This window comes from Equus asinus, chromosome 23 (genome assembly GCF_041296235.1).
Source record: "Equus asinus isolate D_3611 breed Donkey chromosome 23, EquAss-T2T_v2, whole genome shotgun sequence".
Lineage (NCBI taxonomy): Eukaryota > Metazoa > Chordata > Mammalia > Perissodactyla > Equidae > Equus > Equus asinus.
The window spans coordinates 27032178-27055968 of record NC_091812.1 but is presented as its reverse complement, the minus strand read 5'-3'; the positions used below and the strand labels follow the sequence as shown (position 1 = coordinate 27055968).

At 36.0% G+C, this 23791-nt stretch overlaps 1 protein-coding gene across 7 annotated transcripts in view; it reads left to right on the top strand.

Annotated features, from left to right (window-relative positions):
- Positions 1-2087: 2087 nt before the first annotated feature.
- Positions 2088-23791, top strand: part of VPS13A (vacuolar protein sorting 13 homolog A) — a 231748-nt gene continuing 210044 nt past the window's right edge. For 6 of the 7 annotated variants that reach the window (XR_011497472.1, XR_006525972.2, XM_014832544.3 and 3 more), the window contains exons 1-4: positions 2088-2420; positions 17174-17217; positions 19070-19112; positions 23437-23532. Coding sequence is in view for 4 of the 7 variants with exons in the window: in XM_014832544.3 (XP_014688030.2) it covers positions 2321-2420; positions 17174-17217; positions 19070-19112; positions 23437-23532 (283 nt within the window). In the remaining 3 variants the exon portion in view is untranslated. Of the gene's footprint in view, positions 2421-9464; positions 9587-17173; positions 17218-19069; positions 19113-23436; positions 23533-23791 lie in introns of all 7 variants that reach the window. The other variant, XM_070495864.1, reaches the window with a different exon arrangement.

Below are 23791 nucleotides of genomic sequence, written 5' to 3'. Positions count from 1 at the left end.
AAAATGACATTTACTGTGGACAGAGGAATTAAGATTAGGAGAAAAAAATTTCCAAGATTACTACCAGCATGCCAAAGCTTCAAAGATGGAAAGCTGTGGGACATAAACTACGCATAAGACAGCAAGTCCTACTTGGAAAGTTAGAGATCTATTGTACAGTTGGACGATATTACATTTTGGGGTCATTTTCTTTTTCATCTGCTCAAACAATGAAGTACAGCATTTTAAGAAATGCTGGAGAAAAAAGACCTTACACTGACATATTCCCCAATTTGAAAACTGAACATTTTTTTGGTAGTCCATGGGCTTATTTTTCAAGGTCCAACAGATATTTAGTTTAATGGCTTAATAGTGTACCTATCTTTTATATGATGATATGAATATATTTTTGCTTACAAACTTTCTCAGATGGATTAAGCAACACAAGAACTGAATGCAAAATTGTAGGAAACTTGTTCATGATACAGCACCTAACTAAATAAGAAATCAGTTATCATATGCATCATCTTATATATTTCTAACACTTTCTCAGCAGATTTTTTTTCATTGCTCTTTTTAGCCATTAAATGCTTATACTAGTAAATTCTCAGCAGCATTTCCTCTTCCCTCAACTCCACAGGATTTTCCTGGATTATAGAAAACTAGTATGAAGCGTTTGCAAGATACTAAGATGTATTTTTGGAATGAATTCTGGAAGTTCTTGTATTTAAATTTGTGGTGCTAGATATAACAGTGGAATTTTGCAGCTACTGTATATCTGGCTTCTAGTACAGCAGCAAAATACCTCATTATATGGGGCTTTCCCTTTTCTGGGCATTTTAGCCTCTATTAGTTTCTCTGTGCAGGTATTCTGAGGTAGATTTCCAATAATGACAGGCAAATGCAAGAGGAGCGGGTGGGGTGGTGGAGTGGAGTCAGTGAGAAGAGCCAGGTCCCAGCTCTGTTTTTGGAGAACACCAGCTGTGTGACCTTGGACAAATCCCTAACATCTCAGCTTGATTATCTATAAGACCAAGAGATTGAACTGATGACCCAATAAACGACCTTCAAATATGAAATTACATGAAAACAGCTTATAAACTCAGGGGAAATAAGATTTTACACTGTTCTGCCAGGCATTCTACTTGCATAAGGCAAACCTTAAAAAATTTGGGTGACTACGCACAAAAACTACTAAAATGATACAGGCATTAACAGAAAATTATCAGAGACATTATTTATTTACCATGCAAAGAGAAGAAGTTGAAGGTACACCCCTACATCTTAAATCCTTAAGAGGGTGATTAATCAAAGTCCTCCAAACTTCACATGCAGCTTCTCTGTGATCTCAGGCCTTTGGCCCTATTTCTACATAAGGCCAAATGGGGGTGGGAGAAGCGCTGAAAGCTCTAATTTTCATCTGTTTTAGGGCGGTCCTTCTGTAAAGGCTCAAGGAGGGTCTAGGTCTCGCAGTATTTCTTGGATGGCCCTCCGCAGTTTCCGAGCTGGCTGACTCTAACTCCGAATCTAAAGGACTCTCTACGGGACGAAAGGCGGCTCGGGGCAAATACCTCAACCAAACAAGAGTGGCAGCTCGGACGCAGGGAAGGGGGCGTGGAATTGGAGCCCGAAGTTCACGCTTCACTCCTCCTCCCTCCACGTGCATCCGGGGAAGTCGAGTCACCAAGGCGCATTCTCGCCGTGCTCTCGGAGGAGCGGGGAGGGCGGTTACACGCGGCCGCACCCAGGAAGCCGGCAACGCCCGGAGCTCTGTCCCCGACTTTGTAATAATGGGGCAGTACTCCTTGGACACCCCACCGGCCTAACACAGAAGGAACTGGAAGCTACCTACGCCTTACTCAGGGGCGGGACCTCCCCGCCCCTCGGCCGCAGGAGGCGCGTTCCAGCCGGGCGTACCTGCCCCGCCCCGCCCCGCCCCGCCCCGCCCCGCCCCGCCCCCGGCGCAGGTCCTTGCGCGGCTCTGCGGTTGGGAGCGGGGTCGGAAAAAATCTGGCGTCTCCGGACGCTCTTCCGGTTGCCAGGCGACGGGGGAGAAGGTGGGGCCGAGGAGAAAAAGGAGCCGCGCTCTGCCGCAAGGGGGCACGCGTCAGAGAGGCGGCCGCGCAGCCGCGGCCCGCCCCCCTCGAGCCCGAGCTGCGCACGCGTCGCTCCAGCCGCCGCCTCCGCCCCTCGCAGGGCTCGCGGCGGGGCTGCGCGTCGGGCGCGAGTGCAGCTACGGTCGGAGCCGGTGAACCGAGCCGTCTCGAGGGAGGGGCGCGGGAGGGCAGGCGCGGGAAGAAGGAGCGCGGGGGGCGGCCGGCGTGCCGCGCGGCGGAGGAAGATGGTGTTCGAGTCGGTGGTCGTGGACGTGTTGAACCGGTTCTTGGGGGATTATGTGGTGAACTTGGACACGTCCCAGCTCACTCTGGGCATCTGGGGAGGTAACGAGCCCGCCGCCGCCCCGCCTCCCTCCCAGCCCCTTGTCGCCGGGGCCTCGGGCCCGTCGCTCGCCCGGCGCCACCACCTGCCGCCGCCCCCTTTGGGGTCAAATTACGTAGAGCCGGGCGGGGGCCCTAGCCCGCGAGTTATTTTTTGACGGGGAGGGGCATGGGGTCGTGGGTGCGGGATGACAAGGACGCCCTTTTACGAGCGGAGCAGTTGAGGGGACCCGCAGGGGACTCCAAGAGGCAGCAGTTCACTTTGGACCGAGGGGCTGTGTCTGCCCCTCGCCCCTCGCGGTCCCGCTTCGGTGGTGCGAGGCTTGGGGAGGCGACGAGGCGCGCCTGGTCTCAGTCTCATCCCTGTCATTTCCCCCCTTGGGTTATGGCGCGGGCCCCGGAGAGCCCCCGGGGTGTCGCACGCTGCCTCGCACGTGAGGGCAGGCGCTGGGACCGGAGCCGCCCTCTTCCTTCCTTCTGGCTTCCTTCCCCCGCCCCCGTGAGCGGTTGAGCCCTGGGGGGTTCTCGGCTCCCCCTGCCGGCCCCGCCACCTGGTCGCCGGGCGGCTCGCCTGTTTCGGCTCCTAAGAGAAAGCGAAACTCCTGCGCAGAATAACTTGAATGTTGTGTGTTTTCAGTTCTCAAGCTGACCCGGGAATGTGTCACTTTGTAAGGCTCTGGGGTTTTGTGGGTCAAAGTGAATTACTGAATTTCTGAGGCTGCCAGGTGCGCTGTGCATCATCTCAGGGCTGCGGAGGACAGGCACGGACGCGCGCCGGCGATGCTGAGATGGTCAAGGACCGGCCTTACTTTGTGTCCGTTTACTCTGGTGCTGTGCCTTATTTGGAGCCTCATTTTTGGTGCTTCCCTCTGTTTTTTTTTTTTTTTTTTATTATTATGTCCACATTTGTGTTAAACACCCATTAGAAATTAGATTCTTTTTCTGTATGAAACGAATCTCCCAGGTTAAAGTTAGGGTTAATTTTTTGTGTGAATAGTATATATATTTAAACTTAACTATTGAATATGCGCACACACTTTCAGCCTTCTTCTAAAATACTTATCTTGGTTTTCCTCCTTTATGAAATAGTGTAAATAGGTAATTTAGTTTGATAAAGGAAACCTCTTGTTACTGCGTTGGTGACTAGCACCGTGGTAGAGAGGGGGGCTACAAGAACTGGGGACATGAATGCTAGCTCAGCATCTCTGACTAGTACCAGACTTGCAGATTGTTTAATTTGTGCTGCTTCTCGTTTGCAAAGTAAAAATAATAAAACTTGACTCCACCTACCTCAGAAGGAAGTCTTGAGAACATTTTGTGATGTACTTTGATCTATTATAGTAGAAGGTTGCTTCTACGTTCCAGGTGGAGGTTTGTGTACAGTGTGATTTATCCACGGATTTGTTTATTCAGAATTTACCTGCAGTAAAATTTACTCGTGTTGTATATAGTTCTTTCTTGACAGATGCAAAGAGGTGTGTATCCACCATCACAATTGTCATACAGAAAACATTCCATCAAGACCCCAAATTTTTCTCTGCTGCCCCTTTGTAGTCCACCCACCCAGCCCTCACCTTTCCTCTTGGCAACCGCTTATCTCTTTCTGTCCCTGCAGTTTTGCCTTTTCTAGAGTGCCATATAAATGGAATTATATGGCATGTAGCTTTTGGGTGTCTGGCTTCTTTCACTTAATTTCTCTCCCTTCACGTCACATGCAGAATGAATTTGAGAGTCATCCATGTGTTGCATGCATCACTATTTCATTCCTGTGTTTCTGATGGGTACTTCATTGCATGGATATACTCTAAATGTTTATGTGTTCACCGGTTGTAGGACATTTCAGTTTTTGGCTTTTATGAATAGAGCTGCTATAAACATTATGTGCAAGTTTTTGTGTGAACATACATTTTTGTTTCTCTTGGGTAAATACCTAAGAGTGGCATTGGGAGGTCATATGGTAAGTGAATATATAAAACTATGGAACTGCTTTACAACGTGACTGTACTGGTTTGCAGTCTCACCAGCGTTGTATGAGTGCTTAGCTGCTCTGCACCGTCCCTAGTGCTTAGTATTGTCATTTTAAAAACTTTTTTTTCAGCCATTCTAACAGGTATATAGTGATAAAGCATTATGGTTTTAATTTGCATTTCCTTAGTGATTAAACATGTTGAGCATCTTTTCATGTTCTTCTTTGCTGTTGTATATTTCCGTTGGTGAAGCGTTTGTTCAGATCTTTTGCTCATTTTAGATTGGATTGTTTCTCTTTTTCTGTTGAGATTTAATTCACATACCATTAAATTCACCATTTTAAAATGTATAATTCAGTGTTCTTTGGCATAGTCACAAAGTTTGCAGTTATCAGCACTAATTCCAGAGCATATTCAACACCCCAAAAATAAACCTCATACCCATTAGCAGTCACTCCAAATTTGCTCCCAATCCCTACCCCCAACCGCAGCCCGCCTGCCTGCCTGCTTGTGGCAACTGCTAATCTACTTTCTATCTTTATGGATCTGTCAATTCTGGAAATTTCATTTATTTTTATTTTTTAGTATTTTTAAAAGAGATTGGCACCTGAGCTAACAACTGTTGCCAGTCTTTATTTATTTCCTTCTTCTCCCCAAAGCCCCTCAGTACAAAGTTGTATGTTCTAGTTGTGAGTGCCTCTGGTTGTGCTGTGTGGGATGCCACCTCAACGTGGCCTGATGAATGCTGCCAGGTCCACGCCCAGGATCCGAACTGGCGAAACCCTGGGCCGCTGAAGTGGAGTGCATGAACTTAACCACTTGGCCACCTGGCCGGCCCTGGACATTTCATTTAAATGGAATCATACAATATATATGGCCTTTTGCATTTGGCTTCTTTCGCTTAACATATTCTCAGGGTCATCTATGTTGTAGCATGTATCAGTATTTCATTCCTTTTTATGACTAAATAATATTCCATTGTAGGGATTACCACATTTTGTTTATCCATTCATCATTTGATGGGCATTTAAGTTATTTCAGCATTTTGCGTTTAGAAGTAATGGTGCTATGAACATTCACGTCCAAGTTTTTTTTGGTGGGCATATATTTTGAACTTTCTTGGGTGTATACCTAGGAGTGGAATTGCTGAGTCATATAGTAACTGTTTCAGACTTTTTAAGGAACTGCCAAACTTTTCCAAAGTATGTGTTTTTTTGTTGTTGAATGTTGAGAGTTCTTTAAATATTATGAATACAAGTTCTTTGTTAGATATGTGATTTGAAAATATTTTCTGCCAGTCTTTTCCAAGTCTGTCTTTTGCAAAGCAAAAATTTTAAATTTTGATCAAGTACAGTTCATCCAAAATTTTCTGTGAGTCATGCTTTTGGTGTTGTGACCTTGAATCTTTCCCTAACTCGAAGTCACAAAGATTTTTTCCTATTTTCTTTTAGAAGTTTTATAATTTTATATTTTATGTTTTAGTTTCTGATCCTTTTTTCAATAAGGAGTGGTAGAAGTTGGAGGGTGAGGTTCATTTGTTCATTTGTTTTCATGAGGATGCAAATAGCCAGTTGTTTGAGCACCACTTAAGAATATCCTTTCTCCATTAAATTGTCTTTGCACTTTTGTTAAAAAAAAAAAAACCCAGTAGACTTTATATTGTGTGGGTTTATTTTTGGATTGTAATCTGTTTCAATGATTTGTGTGTCCATCTTTTCACCACTATCACCCTTGTGTTGATAATTGTAGCTTTATAGTAAGTCTTGAAATTAGGTAATGTGATCCTGTAACTTTAGTGTTTATCAAATTTTTAAAATAACATGTCAGTGTTTTATGTATAGAAATTGGTTGTATTTGGATAAATGAAGCTTTAAATAATAGCTGGAGATTTTTAAAAAACATTCTTTGAGAATTTAAAAAGCAGTAATTTTTGATAAACTTAGAGGACTTTTAAAAAACATTCTTTGAAAATTTCAATAATGGAAACTAGATATTACATAGGAAAAATGTTAAGATTTGGATCATTAGATCATATTTTATGATCTAATGTCAGAGGGCCTGTTAGTTTTAAATGTTTGCTTTCATCCTAGGCTTCTGTGTAGTAATCCAACTAATTTCACTCTTAGCATATTAATAGTATTAGTATTCTGAAGTTACATGGATGTTTCAAACCTGATAATGTGTAGTGCTCTGAAAATTTCTTTCTAAGATGGCTCTTTGGAAATCAGAATCCACTTTTCCCTAGAACCATTGTTATATATGAATGAATAGTTTCCAAAAACCTGGTTAATTATCATGTAGCAGAACAATGCTCCTATACTGGGTCCTATACACTAAGTAGACTGAGTGCTGGAAACATCTATTGTGTGGGAGGGGAAAGAGGAATTGAGCTTTATTTCAAACTCTTGGCAAATTTTGATGTCAGTAAAGTATACTTTTTATACACGGCTGTTTCCAGTTCTCCACCCTTCCTATAGATCATCTACTTAGGGAGGTGGTAGTACTTAACAGACTCGTTGGAGAGTCATCTCCCAACTTTCCTAAGCAATCAAGCATTCACATTTCCTTTAAGAGCTAGGCTGGATTAGAATCAGCCATAGATGCTTGTTTTAAATACAGATTTGTAAACTGCTTCCCAGAGATTATAATTCATTTATCTGGAGTAGGACACTAAAACTTTTTTTTTTCGACAAATGACCCAGGATTGTGATGACAACTAATAGGTGCATTTTAAGAGGACTTTCAGGGCAAAGTATTAGAAATTCAGAGAGAGGGGCAGTTACAAGGGTGGCTTGTGTGATAGAGTTATTATTTGTAACACAGGGAGTACCCATACGTTATAGTCTCTTCTTATTATAGTCTTCTTCTTGCTCTTTCTTGTTTTTTCGAAAATTATGGTACTCAGACAAATTTGCCATTTTTTATGTTATTGAGTTTACAATAGTTTACAACATTGTCAGATTTCAGTTGTACGTTATTGCTTGTCCATCACCATATAAGTGCTCCCCTTCACCACTGTGCTCACCCCCCAGCCGCCTTCTCCTGTAGCCACTGAACTGTTGTCTTTGTCCGTGTGTTTATCTTTCACTTATCAGCGAAATCATATGGTGTTTGTCTTTCTCTGGCTTATTTCGCTTAACATCATACCCTCAGGGTCCATCCATGTTGTTGTGGATGGGAGGCTTTTTGTCTTTTTTTTATGGCTAAGTAGTATTCCATAGTATATATACACCACATTTTCTTTATCCAGTCATCAGTTGATGGGCACTTGGGTTGCTTCCACATCTTGGCTATTGTGAGTAATGCTGCAATGAACCATGGGGGTGCATAAGTTACTTTGAATTGTTGATTTCAGGTTCTTTCGATAGATACCCAGTAGTGGGATAGCTGGGTCATAATGGTATTTCTATTTTTAGTTTTTTGAGAAATCTCCATACTGTTTTCCATAGTGACTGCACTAGTTTGCATTCCCATCAGCAGTGTATGAGGGTTCCCTTTTCTCCACAACCTCTCCAATATGCAAGGTTTTTTTTTTGTTATGCCTGACATCTCTATGTAACATTAGAAGCTCACATTTCTTGTTTTTTAACTAACATCCATATTCTGTTTTTGAAATGTTAACCTCCCAGTTTTCTCTTTTTAATAGTGTCTTATGTTCAGTGGCCACTTACTGCATACCCTCAGTATACCAGTGTCTGTATAGGAAGATGAAGATTCAGTCAGGGCACAGTTCCTGATTTTAAGGAGTCATTCTTCTGTGATAGGAACATACTGGGGAACCTAACAGATGATTGTTATAGTCTAGTGGTAATTACTAATTCTAATTCATTAAATATTATTTTTACTTTATGTTCTAAGATACTTTCATAGAACTTCAGAGCTGAAAGGGAACATTTTGTTATGAAAAGTGTTCAAACATATATCAATGTTACAAGATTTTATAGTCATATCCATCTACCCATAATCTAGATTCTACCATTAGTTATATATTAACGGCTGTATTGAGGTATAATTGACATATAGTAAAATGCACATATTTAAAGTGTACAGTTTGATAAATCTTGACATATGTACACCTGGGAAACCATCATCATGATCAAGATAATGAACATATCCATCACACCCAAAAGTTTCCTTGCCCCTTTTCCCAGAAACATCCAATATTTTGATTTTTTTTCCTACCATACGTACCTCTATTCCTGGTTTACTGAGAGTTGTTTTCCAAGAATGTGTGTTAGTTTTTGTAAAATGGTTTTTCTGCATCTATTGATATGATCATAGGATTTTTCCTTAACCTGTTGGTGTAATGGATTACATTAACTGATTTTTCAATGGTGAATGAGCCTTTCATACCTGGAATAAATCCCACTTGGTCATGATATATGATTATTTTTATACATTGTTGAATTCAACTTGCTGATATTTTGTTGAGGATTTTCGCGTCTATGTTCATGAGAGATGCTGGTCTGCAGTTTTTCTTTCTTGTAGTGTCTTAGTCTGATTTTGGTATTAGGGTAATGCTGACTTCACAGATGAGTTAGAAAGTGTTCCCTCTGCTTCTCTTTTCTGGAAGAGATTGTAAGGGATTTGTATCATTTTTTCCTTCAATTTTTGGTAGAACATTAGTGAAACCATCTGGGCATTATGCTTTCAGTTTTGAAAGATTATTAATTATTGATTCAATTTTTAAAATAAATATAGGCCTATTTAGATTATGTATTTTTTTCTTGTGTGAATTTTCGGTAGAATGTATCTTCCAAGGAATTGGTATGTTTCCTCTAAGTTAGAACATTTGTGGCCATGTTTATAATATTCCTATATTATCGTTTTAATGTCCATAGGATCAGTAATGATGGCCCTTCCTTTCATTTCTTATATTAGTAATTTTTGGCTTTTCTCTTTCTTCCTTAGTTAACCTGGCTAGAGAGTTATTAATTGTATTGATCTTTTCAAAGAACCAGTTTTTGGTTTCATTGATTTTTCTCTATTGATTTTCTGTATTCAATTTCATTGATTTCTGCTCTAATTATTATTTCTTTTCTTCTGCTTGCTTAGGATTTAATTTGCTCTTCTTTTCTAGATTCCTAAGGTGGAAGCTTTGATTACTGATTTTAGATGTTTCTTCTTTTCTAATATAATATGTGCACTCAGTGGTTTAAATTTCCCTCTAAGCCCTGCTTTTGCTGCATGTCACAAATTTTGGTAAGTTGTGTTCTCATTTGATTCAAAATATTTTAAAATTTCTTTTGGGGCTTCTTCTTTGACCTTTGTGTCTTTTAAAACTAATGTTTATTTAATCTTCAGATATTTTGGGATTCTCCAGCTTTCTTTCTGTTACTTATTTCCAGTTTGATTCCATTGTGGTCTGAAAGCAAACTTTGTGTGACTTCTGTTCCTTTAAATTTGTTAAGGTATGTTTTATGGCCCACAGTGTGATTTTTCTTGATGAATGTTCCATATGAATTTGAGAAGAATACGTATTCTGCTGTTGTTGGATAAAATGTTTTATAAATTTCAATTAGATCTCTTTATTTTTAATTTGTCTATGTCTTTGTATTTAAAGTGGACTCCTTGTAGACACTTTATAGTTGGGTTTTGTTTTTTATCCACTCTGTCAAATCTCTGTCTTTTAATTGGTATATTCAGACCATTCACATTTAATTTAAAGTAATTATTGATATAGTTGGGTTAATGGATTTATATATACCGTATTTGTAGCTGTTTTCTATTTGTTGCGTATCTTTCTTTGCTTTTTAAAATCTTCCCCTTTTTTTCCCTGCCTTCTCTGGTTTTAATTGAGCATTTTATATGATTTAATTTTTTCTCCTCTCCTAGCATATCAATTATACTTCTTTAAATTTTTTTTTTTTTAGTAGTTGGCTTAGGATTATAGTATACGTTTAAAACTAATCTAAGTCTGCCTTCAAATAAAACTATACTGCTTCATGGATAGTGGAGGTACCTTATAACAGAGTATTTCATTCCATCCCTTATGCCTCTTATAACATTGCTGTCGTTCATTTTACTTATCCATAAACTCTACTCACCCAGTGTACTGTTCTTGTCATTATTTTGGATAGTTTTTCATTAGACCTTTAAGAATAATGAAAAAGAAGGGATAATTTTACCTTCACTGATTCCTTCTCTAATACTCTTGTAGATCTGAGTTTCTGACCTATATCATTTTCCTGCTCTCTGAAAACTTTTAACATTTCTTGCAAGGGTGGTCTACTGGCAACAAATTCTCAGTTTTTGTTTGTCTGAGAAAGTCTTTATTTCTCCTTCACTCTCTCCTTCCATTTAAAAGAGTTGTGGTAAAATATACACAACATAAAATTTATCATCTTAACCATTTTTAAGTGTACAGTTCAGTGGCATTAAGTATATTTACATTGTTTTACAACCATCACCGCCATCCATCTCCAGAACTCTTCATCTTGCAAAACTGAAGCACTGCACCCATTAAGCAATAACTACCCATTTCCCCTCCCCTCAGCCTGTGGCAACCACCGTCCTATTCTCTGTCTCTATGAATTTGACTACTCTAGGTGCCTCATATAAGTGATATCATATGCTATTTGTACTTTTTTGTCAGGCTTATTTCACTTTGCATGGTATCTTTAAGGTTCATCGGTGTTGTAGCGTATGTCAGAATTTCATTCATTTTTAATGCTGAATAACAGTCCATTGTATGTATACACCACATTTTGTTTCTCCATTCCTCTGTCAATGGACACATGGGTTGCTTCCACCTTTTGGCTGTTGTGAATAATGCTACTACAAGCATGAGTGTACCAATATCTCTTTGAGTCCCTGCTTTTAAATGTTTTGGGTATATGCCCACAAGTGGAATTGCTTGGTCATATGATTCTATTTTTAATTTTTAGACTAACCACCTGACTGCTTTCCATAATGGCTGCACCATTTTACATTCCTGCCAGCATTCCACTAGGGTTCCAGTTTATCCACATCCTCAGAAACGTTTGTTATTTTCTGTTTTGTTCATAGTAGTCATGCTACTGGATTTGTGGTGGTGTCTCATTGTCATTTTTATTTGCATTTCCCTAATGATTAGGGAACATATTTTCGTGTACTTATTGGCCATTTGTATATCTTCTTTGGAAAAATATCTATTCAAGACCTTTGCCCGTTGTTTAATTGGTTTGTTGTTGGTGGTGAGTTGTAGGAGTTCTTTATTTACTCTGGATATTAACCCCTTATCAGATATGTTATTTGCAAATATTCCCCATGTTCCATGTCTTGCCTTTTCATTGTTGATAGTGCCCTTTGATGCACAAAAGTTTATAATTTTGATGAAATACTAATCATCTATTTTCTTTTTGGTGCCACATCCAAGAAATCATTGCCAAATCTAATGTCATGGAAACTTTCACCTATGCTTTCTTCTAAGAGTTTTATAATTTTGGGTTTGACATTTAAGTCTTTGATCCATGTTGAGTTAATTTTTAGATATAGTGTAAGGTAAGGTTTCAGCTTCTTTCTTTTGCATGTAAATGTCCAGTTTACCAACACCTTTGTTGAAAAGACTGTCCTTCCGAATTGAATGATCTTGACAGCCTTGTTGATAATCATTTGACTGTATCTGTGGGGATATACTTCTGGGCTATCTCTTCTTTTCCATTGGTCTAAATGTCTATATGTCAGTACCACACTGTTTTAATTACTCTAGTGAGTTTTGAAATCAGAAACTGTGAGACTTCCAACTTTCTTTCTTTTTTTTTTTAAGATTTTTTGACTATTTGGGAGTCCCTTGAAATTCCATATGAATTTAAGGATGGATTTCCTTATTTCTGCAAAAAACATTGGGATTTTAATGTGCATTGTATTGAATCTGTAGGTTGCTTTGGATAGTATTGACATCTTAACAATATTAAGTGTTCTAATCCATTAACATTGGATGTCTTTTCATTTTTTAATTTCTTTCAGCACTGTTTTATAGTTTCAGGGTACAAGTCATTCACTCCCTTGGTTAAGTTTATCCATAAATGTTTTATTATTTTTGATGCTATTGTGAATAGAGTTGTTGTCTTAATTTCTATTTCAGGTTGTTCATTGTTAGTGTAAGAAAACACAACTGATTTTTGTGTTTTGATTTTGTATCTGGCAACTGCTGAATTCATTCATCCTAAGAGTTGTTTTTAGTGGAATATATAGGGTTTTCTTCATAGAATATCACATTGTCAGTAAACAGAGATAATTTTACTTCTTCCTTTCCAAGGTGGATGCCTTTTATTTCTTTTTCTTGCCTAATTACCCTGACTAGGACTTTCAGTACTGTGTTGAATGAAAGTGGTGAAAGTGGGCATCCTTATCTTGTTCCTGATATTAGAGGAAAAGATTTGTGTTTCACCATTGAGAACGATGTTCATTGTGGGCTTTTCATGTATGGCCTTTATTATGTTAAGCTGGTTTCCTGTTATTCTTAGTTTGTTGAGTGTTTTTTATCACGAAAGGATTTGAGATTTTTTTGACTGCTTTTTCTTTACCAATTGAGATGATCATGTGGTTTTTTTCTTCATTCTGTTAAGAAGGTGTATTACGTTGATTGATTTCATATATTGAACCATCCTTCCATTCCAGGAATAAATTGTGTTGTCATGGTGTGCAGTCCTTTTCCTGTGCTGTTGGATTTTATTTGCTGCTATTTTGTGGAGGATTTTTGTATCAATGTTCATCAGAGATATTGATCTGTAGTTTTCTTGTGTACTTTTCTTTGGCTTTGGTATCAGATTAATACTGACCTCGTAGATTGAGTTTGGAAGTATTGCCTTTTCTTCAGTTTTTTGTAGGAGTTTGAGGAGGATTGGTATTCTCTTTTAAATATTTGGTAGAATTCACCAGTGAAATGATCTGGTCTGGGTTTTTGTTGTTTTTGAGAGGTTTTTGATTACTTATGAAATCTCCTTACTAATTATACGTCTCTTCAGATTATTTATTTCTTCATGATTCATTAGTGGTAGGGTGTGTGTTTCTAAGAATTTATCCATTTCATCTAGGTTATCCAATTTGTTGATGTACAGTTGTTCATGGTACTCTTTATAATCTTTTTTATTTCTGTAAAATTGCTGCTACTATCCCTTCCTTCATTTCTGACTTTAGTTACTTGACTCTTTTCTCTTTTTTTCTTAGTCAGCCTAGCTAAAGATTTGTCAATTTTGTTGATAGTTTTGAAGAATCAGCTTTTGGTTTCATCAGTTTTCTCTATTGGTTTTCTGTTCTCTATTTTGCTTGTCTCTGTTCTAATCTTTATTATTTCATTCCTTCTGGTAGCTTTGGGTTTAGTTCATCTATTTCAGTTTCTTTAGGGTGAAAATTTACATTGTTGATTTCAGGTATTTCTTTTTTAATGTAAACATTTACAGCCATAAATTTACCTCCCAGGACTTCTTTTGCTGCATCTCATAAGTTTTGGTATGTTGTGTTTAATTTTAATTTTTTTGTTTTTAAATTTTTCTTTTGATTTCTTCTTTGACTCATTGCTAGTTTGTGTGTTAATTTTCACATATTTTTAGGTTTTTCAGTTTTCATTCTGCTCTTGATTTCTAAATTCATTCCATTGTTATCAGAAAAGATACCTTTATGATTTCAGTCTTTTAAAGTGTATTCAGATTTGTTTTGTTGCCTAACATATGACCTGTTTTGAAGAATGTCTCATTGCGCTTGAGAAAATTGTGTATTCTGCTGTTGTTGAGTAGAGTGTTCTGTATATATTCATTGAGTTCAATTCGACTATTTCCTTGTTAATCTTCCATCTGGTTGTTCTATCCATTAGTGAAGTCATGTATTGAAGCCTCCTACTGTTACCATAGAACTACCTATTTCTCTCTTCACATCTGTCATTGTTTGATTCATATGTTTTTGAGCTTTGATGTTTGGTGCATCTATGTTTACAACTGTTATATCTGCTTAGAGAATTCATCCTTTTATTATTGTATAATGTGCTGCTTTGTTTCCTGTAACAGCTTTTGATTTACAGTCTATTTTATCTAAGTATAGCCTTCTCTGCTTTCTTTTGGTTATTATTTGCATTAGGGAATCTTTTTCCATCCTTTTGATTTTAACCCATGTCTGTCCTTAGAGCTAAAGTGAGTGTCTTGTAGACAGCATATAGTGGGGTTTTGTTTTGTTTTGTTTTGTTTTTTAATCCACTCTGCCTATCTGTGTCTTTTGATTGGAGAATTTAAACTATTTACATTTAAAGTAATTGCTGCTAGGGAAGGACTTACAGTTGTCATTTTGTTAGTTATTTTCTGTATGTCTTATATTTTCTGTTTTGTTTTTTTCCTTACTGCCTTCCTTTTTGTTCAGTTCTTTTTGTGGTGACATTTTGATTTCCTTGTTTCCTTTTGTGTATATTTTATAGATACTTACTTTGTGGTTCCGCAGGGATTATGTATCTTAATGTTATAACAATATATTTTAAACTGATACCAGTTTAATTAAACGCATACAATAACTGTACTCCTATTCAGCTTGCTTCTCCAACTTTGTTGTTGACGTAACAAATGATGTCTTTATATATTATATACCTATTAATATGGACTTATACTTTTTTTATTCTTTTGTCTTTTAAATTTTGTAAAAGAATACGAAGTGGAGTTACAAAGTAAAATTATAATAATACTATTTATATTTGCCCATGTGTTTACCTTTACTGAGAACTTTATATTTTCATATGGCTTTGAGTTACTGCATAGTGTTCGTTCTTTTCAACTTGAAGGACTCCTTTTAAAATTTTTGTAAAATAAGTCTACTGGTAATGAATTCCCTCAGCTTTTGTTTATCTGAGAATATCTTAATTTTTCCCTCGTTTTTGAAGTAGGCATATTTTGCTGGACACGATGTTCTTGGTTGACATTTTTTTTCTTGCAGCACTTTAAATATGTCATCCCCTGTTTTCTGGCTTGCAAGGTTTCTGTAGAGAAATATGCTGATAATCTTATTGAAGATTCTGTGTACATGTCAAGTGACTTTTCTCTTGCTGCCTTTAATTTCTCTTTGTCTTTGATTAACATGTTTCTTGGTTGAAATTCTTGCCTTCAAATATCCATGTCTTTCCTCAGATTTGGGAAGTTTTTGGCTGTTATTTGTTCAAATAAATTCTGCTCCTTTCTCTCCCTTCCTCTTGGACTCCCATAATGCATGATCTACTTAATGATGTCCCTGAGTCCCTTAGGCTCTCATCACTTTTCTTCACTTTTTTCCTTTTGCTGCTCACTCTGTACTTTCACATGACCTGTCTTCAAGTTTACTGATTCATTCTTTTGCTTGAGTCTGCTTTTGATTTTCTCTAGTGAATTTTTCAATTCACTTATACTTTATTACCTCTGTTGTGTGTGTGTGTTTCTCTGCTTTCTTTCAAGATTTTTCTTTTTGGTTCTAATTTATGTATAACACTGTGTAAGTGTAAGGTATGCACCATGTTGATTTGATAACTTATATATTACAGTATGATTACCACCATGGCTTTAGCTAACATTTCTCTTGCGTCACATAATTATCATTTCTTTTTTGTGATGAGAACATTTAAGACCTAGTTTCTTGGCAATTTTGTAGTATATAATACAGTATTGTTGACTATAATCACTAGGTTGTACGTTAGATCTCCAGAACTATTCATCTTCTAGTTGCAAGTTTGTACCCTTTAACAATATCTCCCAATTCCCCTACATCCCATCCCCTCATAACCACCATTCTACTCTGTTTCTATGAGTTCACCTTCAGCTTTTTAAAATTCTGCATATAAATGATATCATACATTATTTGTCTTTCTTTGTCTGGCTTTTTTCACTAAGCAGGATGCCCTCACAGTCTATCCATGTTGTCTCAAATGGCAGGATTTCCTTTTTTCTCATGGCTGAATAATATTCCATTGTGTTTATGTATATACGCACCATATCTTCTTTATCCATTTATCTGTTGATAGACGCTGAGATTGTTTTTGTATCTTGACTATTGTGAATAATGCTGCAGTAAACATGGGAGTGCAAATATCTTTTCCATATCCTATTTTCTTTTCCTTTGGATATATACTCAGAAGTGGGGTTTCTAGATCATAATCAAGATTTTTCTTTGTCATTAATTTGAATACATTTTGATTATGATATGCTTAGGTGTAGATTTTCTGGTATTTTCCTGCTGGGTGTTCTCTGGGCTTCCTGGTTCCATGGTTTGGAGTCTTTGTCATTAATTTCAGAAATTTCTCAACCATTATTACTCTAAATGTTTTTTTTCTGTTTCTCTCCTTTGTTTCACCTTCTGGTATTCCTATTATGTATATGTTACAGCTTTTACAATTGTATTGCAATTCTAGGATGTTCTGTTCTTTTGTTTTTCTCTCTGCATTTCAGTTTTGGAAGTTTATTATATTTTCAAGTTTGCTGACTTTGGATTTTAAAAATTTCTTTCCAATTGTTCATTGCAAATATATTTAAATTCAATTTATTTTATATTGTTCTTTTATCATGCTACCTTGCTAGATTCATATTGTTTGTATAATTCTGATTTAAATGTTTGTATACATTAACACTGAGCTACAACTGTAGAGGTCAGAACTTGCAGTAAATGATGTTGTGGTCAAACATGGAATCTTAGACTCAGTTGAAGGATGAAGGTGAGCTAATGAGATCATAGTTGGATTCTGTTTGCTGTTACGTACATTACTTATAATTATTTTTCCTTAAAATGATGTTTACGAATAAGTATACCTAACTTTAAAATGGAAAATATTTGAGTATTTCAGTTTTAATTTTTTAATACTTTTTTTAGGAGCTGTGGCCTTGAAGAATCTTGAAATTAAAGAAAATGCCCTGGTAGGTTTTCCCTATAAAAATTTGTAATATTAGTATATTTAGCTATATGGACTTCTTCAGGGTTTACTTTATTTATTTATTTATTAAGTTTGAGAAAATTTTTTGAAAATAATTTCTGTAAAATGTGAATTTTGCAAAGTGGGCTTTTACTCTCCTTAAAAGCATAAACAGTATAATTTTTCCCATTTAAAAATATGTTTAATATTTATTTTTTCCTGTATGCTTTTATTTTAAATGGTTAACTTATCTCCCCAATTGTCTTCAAGTTTTTTTTAATACCATTTTAACCATTTTTAACTGTACAATTCAGGCATTACTTGTATTCACAATGTTGTGCAACCAGCCCCAAAGGGAGCTCTTGTAACCATTAAGAAATAACTCCCCATTCCCTCTCTCCATAGACCTTGCTAACCTCTAATCTGCTTTCTGTCTCAATGAATTTGCCTGTTCTGTGTACCTTGTATAAGTGGAATCATGCTATGTTCCTTATTTTGTATCTGGCTTATTTCACTTAGCATAATTCCTTCAGAGTTTATCCATGGTATAACATGTATCAGAACATCATTCCTTTTTATGACTGAATAATATTTCACTGTATGTGTATGTCACATTTTGTTTGTCCATTCATCTGTTGATGGATACTTGGGTTACTTTTGACTTTTGGCTCTTGTGAATAACACTGCTATAAGCATTGGTATATACATGTCTATTTGAGTTCGTGGTTTCAATTCCTGTGGGTAAAAATCTAGGAGTGGAATTGCTGGATTATATGGTAATTTTATATTTAGCCTTTTCAGGAACTGCCACACTGTTTTCCATAGCAGTTGAGCCATTTTATATCACATCAGCAATGCATGAGGATTCCAGTTTCTCCACATCCTTGCCAACATTTATTTTCTGTGTTTTGATAATAGCCATTGTAATGGGTATAAAGTGGCATCTCATTTTGGCTTTGCTTAGCATTTCTCTAATGACTAATGAAGTTGAGCAACTTTTCGTGTGCTCATTGGCCATTTGTGTATGTTCCTTGGAGAGATGTCTGTTGAAAAATGTTGCTTTTTACTCGAGTTTTGTTTTGTTTTGTTTTTGATTGAGTTGTGGTTGTTTATGTATTCTGGATATTTCCCCTTGCCAGATATGTGATTTGCAAATCTCCATTTTGTGGATTGCCTTATGCCTCTGTTGATAGTGTCTCTGCACAGAAGTTTTTAATTCTGAAGAAATTGAATTCATCTATTTTTTCTTTTATTGTCTGTGCCTTTGATGTGATAGTCAAGAAATTATTGCCAAGTCTCATGTTAAGATTTTAACATATTTTCTTTTGAGGGTTTCAGTTTTAGTTCTTGTGTTTAGGACTTTGGTCCATTTTGAGTTAATTTTTGTATAAGGTACGAGTCCAACTTCTTTCTTTTGCAGTGGGTATCTAGTTTTCCCAGCACCATTTATTTAAAAGGTTGTCTTTTTCCCCATTGAATGGGGAGAAATGTTTTTGAGAATTGTTTTTTTCATTTGCATAATGGAGTTTTAATCTTTTTACAAGAATACACTAACAGTGGAATTTCTCACTTTTTTTGGTCAAATAATGTAAAAGCGGTAGTCATGCTGGTATGGGTAACTTAAGTGATTAGTATTGCTGTAGAACCTTTCCCCTATTTATTTTAAAAGGACCAATCTCCCTGAATTTTATGGTTTTGAGAATAATATTGAAATTATAAACATAAATTTAAATAAGTGTTGAAGGTAAAGGGAAGGTATAAGTTAACTTAAATCCTTTAAATAATTTTGGGAAGAAAAAAGTTATCTGTTTTGTTGAACTGTTCGTGTACTAATATTTTACATGTTTTTTTTGTAGAGTCAACTTGATGTGCCATTTAAAATTAAAGTTGGTCATATAGGTAAGCTATGTTTATTGTTTGAATGTCCTTCTTACTGGACATGCAAGTAGAATAATATGTCTAGTATCTCTATAATGGGATGTTTTTAAAGTTTCTGAGCATTAATTGGAAATAATCATGTGTTTTCTTCTAGTTAGATACTAGTTGTATAGCAAAAATATTGTGTGGTCCGTATATCCCTTGTCTAATACTTATGAAATTACACATTTTAAATTATACATTTTATTAGGTGTTAAAAATAAGTTAATTGAGAGCCAAAGCATTAAATCTAATAGAGCATAACTATCTCAGTTTCATAGGTTTCTGATACTAGTTAATGTTGCTGTATTCTGATTGGCAGTGGATGTGTGGTACAGGGAGTAGGGTTTGGATCATCCCAGGCAGTGTGGCTAGGGACCGAACGGAAACCTAGTTTCTGCTCTGGAAGTTTTCTAGGTTTGCAGGAAATATTGTATTATTTCCCTGGTGTTCATAGTTTACATTTTAAGTTAATTGGGTGAGCAGAAACTGATTGGAATATGATGTTTTAAAATGTTGAATAAAAACATGTATGTTTGGTTTCTTAAATTATGTTGGGTTATTAAGTTTATTGTTTAAACTATTGTTTATACTTTGTTGGTTTAAATATGGTGCAAGACGATAGTATCATTATTTGTCCCTTGGAGGTATTTTTGTTACTTAGTTTGTATAGTACGATTTATACAGTGTTGCAGCATTATATAAATGTTGTTGATGTCACTTGGGGAACAAAGTATTCTGAAAGCCTGTGTAAGTTACATGATGATGTTGCCACAGGTTTGTGCATTTACAGTTGCTGTTAGACCACGTGCCAGAGAAAGTTTTCATGATGTGACATTGCTGGGACTCAAATTCTATCTCTTGCCCCCTTCAATTTAAAACCAATTTAGCATAAATAAGAGGGGAAAAAATGTCACCCCTAACTTTTCCCCCTAACGTATTTATTTGTTTATTTATTTAAGGTCATAATAGTTTATAACAATGTGAAATTTCACTTGTACATTATTGTTGTGTTTTGTGTGTATGTGTGAGAGGAAGATTGGCCCTGAGCTAACATCTGTTGCCCGTCTTGCTCTTTTTGCTTGAGGAAGATTGTTGCTGAGCTGACATCTGTGCCAGTCTTCCTCTATTTTATGTGGGATGCTGCCACAGTGTGGCTTGATGAGTGGTGCTAGGTCTGTACCCATGCAGGTCCGAACCTGCAAGCCCCGGGCCACCAAAGCAGAGCGTGCAAACTTAACCACTGTGTCACCAGGCTGGCCCCATTTGTACATTATTATTTGTCAGTCACCATATGTATGTGCCCCTTTACCCCTTGTGCCCACCCCCAACCCCCTTTCCCCTCTGATAACCACTAATCTGTTCTCTTTGTCCATGTGTTTGTTTATCTTCCACATATGAGTGAAATCATATGGTATTTGTCTTTCTCTGTTGGGCTTATTTCACTTAACATCGTACCCTCAAGGTCCATCCATGTTGCAAATGGGATGATTTTGTCTTATTTTATGGCTGCGTAGTATTCCATTGTATGTATATACACCACATCTTCTTTATCCATTCATCAGTCCATGGCATTTGGGTTGCTTCCATGTCTTGGCTATTGTGAGTAGTGCTGCAATGGATATAGGGGTACGTAAGTCTCTTTGAATTGTTGTTTTCAAGTTCTTTGGATAAATACCCAGTAGTGGGATGGCTGGGTCATATGATATTTCCATTTTTAATTTTTTGAGAAATCTCCATACTGTTTTCTGTAGTGGTTGCACCAGTTTGCATTCCCACCAGCAGTGTATGAGGGTTCCCTTTTCTCCACATCCCCTCCAACATGTGTTGTTTTCTGTCTTCGTAGTTATGGCCCCTCTGACAGGTGTAAAGTGATATCTCATTGTAGTTTTGATTTGCATTTCCCTGATGATTAGTGACTAACATGTTTATTTTTGCATATTTGTATGTGATTGTTTACATGTATACATTTTGACTACTTGTAATCTTGATATATGTGTGATTTTATGTTCAATTTTTTAAGTTAACATTTAATAAAGATTTCTCATAATGTATGTTAATTTGACCTCATTTATTTCTTATGGTAGTGCAATAATCCAATGAATGCATATTTGGACATTGTAGAATAATCTGGTATTTCCACTGGTATAAAAATATTACAGTAAACATTTTCATGTAGCTTTTAAAATTTTTCCAAAAATCATTGAATTTTATAATTATCGTATTTCAGTGTATATAAATTTAACATCAATTCAAGAAAAGTCAAAAATATGTAAGAATAGATAGACTTGATTTCATTTAGAGCCTGCCTTCTTTCCTTCTTATTTTTTCTTGCCTGACCATGTTTAAAAATAATAGTAAGGCAATTTTCATTGTTAATATAACATAGTGGAAAGTACACTGCACTAAATACTAGATAATTTTGAGAATCATTTAAGGTGTTGTTTGCATACGTCTATCATAGCACCTGTCATTCTTTAATATCATTATTATTTTTTTCTTCTACTTGACAATAAGGTTCTTGAGAAGTGGATTTAATTTTTATTGTATCCTCACCACTTATCACAATACCTGGCATATAGTAGAACAGTTTGTTGAATGAAAGAAGTACACATTTCCAAATAAGTGGTACAGTAGTATAACCAGTTTTAGAAACTTATTGTCCCCTTGCCATTATTGGGTGTTGTTAATCTTACTGATATTTGAAAGTTTCCCTCATTTAGCATGCAGAATTACATACATATGAAATATAAGTTCTCACATATTTTAGAAGTAGTTGTCTTCATGTGGAAGATTTTTGGAATTGCCTTTGTTCATATTTTTCTGAATTTTCCAAATTTTCTGTGAGAAGTCTGCACTTTATAATGAGAATAAAAAACAGTTTGGTTTTATAAAAAAAGATTTAGTGGTGAGAATGCTTCATTGTTAATTTTATATGTGTTTCTTTGATTACTTAATGCTATTTTGTCACTGTTCTCTGTCTTTTTGTTCATTTGCTTTTTTTGATTATTAGTGTATGTTTGTCTATGTGTGTAAGCAGTCTGGTACATTTTTTTTTTCTTCCCCAAAGCCCCAATACGTAGTTGTATATTTTAGTTCTAAGTCCTAGTTCTTCTATGTGAGCTGCCGCCACAGCATAGCCCCTAACAGATGAGTGATGTGGTTCCCCGCCCAGGAACTGAACCTGGGCCACTGAAGCGGAAAACGCCAAACTTTAACCACTAGGCCATCAGGGCTGGCTCTGCTTGGTACATTTATAAATAAATTCACTATGTCAAATTTGGCACACTTGTTTTGTCAATCTGCTCATTTCATTTTGGTTATATTTTGGAGTGTACATAAATTTGACATGGTCACTATCTTCTCTGATTCTAAAACTTAGAAAGTTATCTCTCTTTTAGAAATCAGATAGTTTGTTTTTCTCTGGATAGACATTGTATGATTAAATCTTTTTCTCATTTACCCATTTTTGGGTTATGTAATGAGATAGATCTAAGTAGATATTTTTTTCCTTTCCCAAATTACTAACCACTTAATGCAGTAATAGTGTATTTAGTAATTTTTGCCTTCCTCAATCAGGACAATTATTTCTAAATCTAGAGACTCATACTTTGTAAAAAATTTTAAAACTTTTTATTATGAAAATTTTCTAAATGCACCAAACTAAATGGTATGATGAACCTCTTACATAGTATTTTTTAGTTCAAGAAATCTAATGCTTTTTAAAATACTTTGTTATTGGATTGTGATAAACATTTTCATTAGTTTGAATAATTTTCTAATATTGCCCATGATCCTTGATTATTAGCGTAGAACTTTGTGCATATGTACACTTATGGTGAAAATCATACACTTATATTACTATATATATGTGTGTGTATATATATAATCTCCGTATGTGAAAAGTGCACATATGTACACTTACATAAAGTATATAGTCTGCTTTTTTAAAGTGTAAGAAAAATACTTATAGGGAGTTAGAGTAAGAATTGGGGAAATTCAAAGTTATGATATCAAGGATTGTTGATTAATGGAAGAATATTGGTATATTTTTGACACAAATCACCATAAATAGAAACTTGTAAATATTTAGAATATCAGGTAGATTTTCCAACAATACTAGTACAGATAATTTCAAATCATGACAACAAAGGCTTGTTGTTTTTGGTTGTAGAATAGCTTTCTGTAAAGTGACTGAGTTCGTAAGGTCAAAGGCCACTTTATCTCTTTTCACGTCTGACAGGAAATGGGCTGACAGTAGCTGTAGATTGAATGAATAATATTTTTGTCTTTTTTTTTCATGTAGGTATTCTTAATCTTGTAATTCCATGGAAAAACCTTTATACTCAACCAGTTGAAGCTGTATTGGAAGACATTTATTTACTCATAGTGCCTTCTTCTAGTAAGTCAAATTTTAAACATTGTAATTTGAATTGCTCTTTTTTGTGCATGGAAAAAAATCTTTATATTTGATAATTATATTTGTTCAAAATACTTTTGGGGAAGTTTTTGAGATTTTTTATATTTAAACTTATTTGGTAATTCAAATTAAATTGGACTTTACTGTAAATTTTTGTAGACTTTGAGTTAGTGATTATTTTCAAGGATATGTTTTGGAACGAGTGGATTTAAATTTAAGGTAATTAAGATTCTTCCTTTTT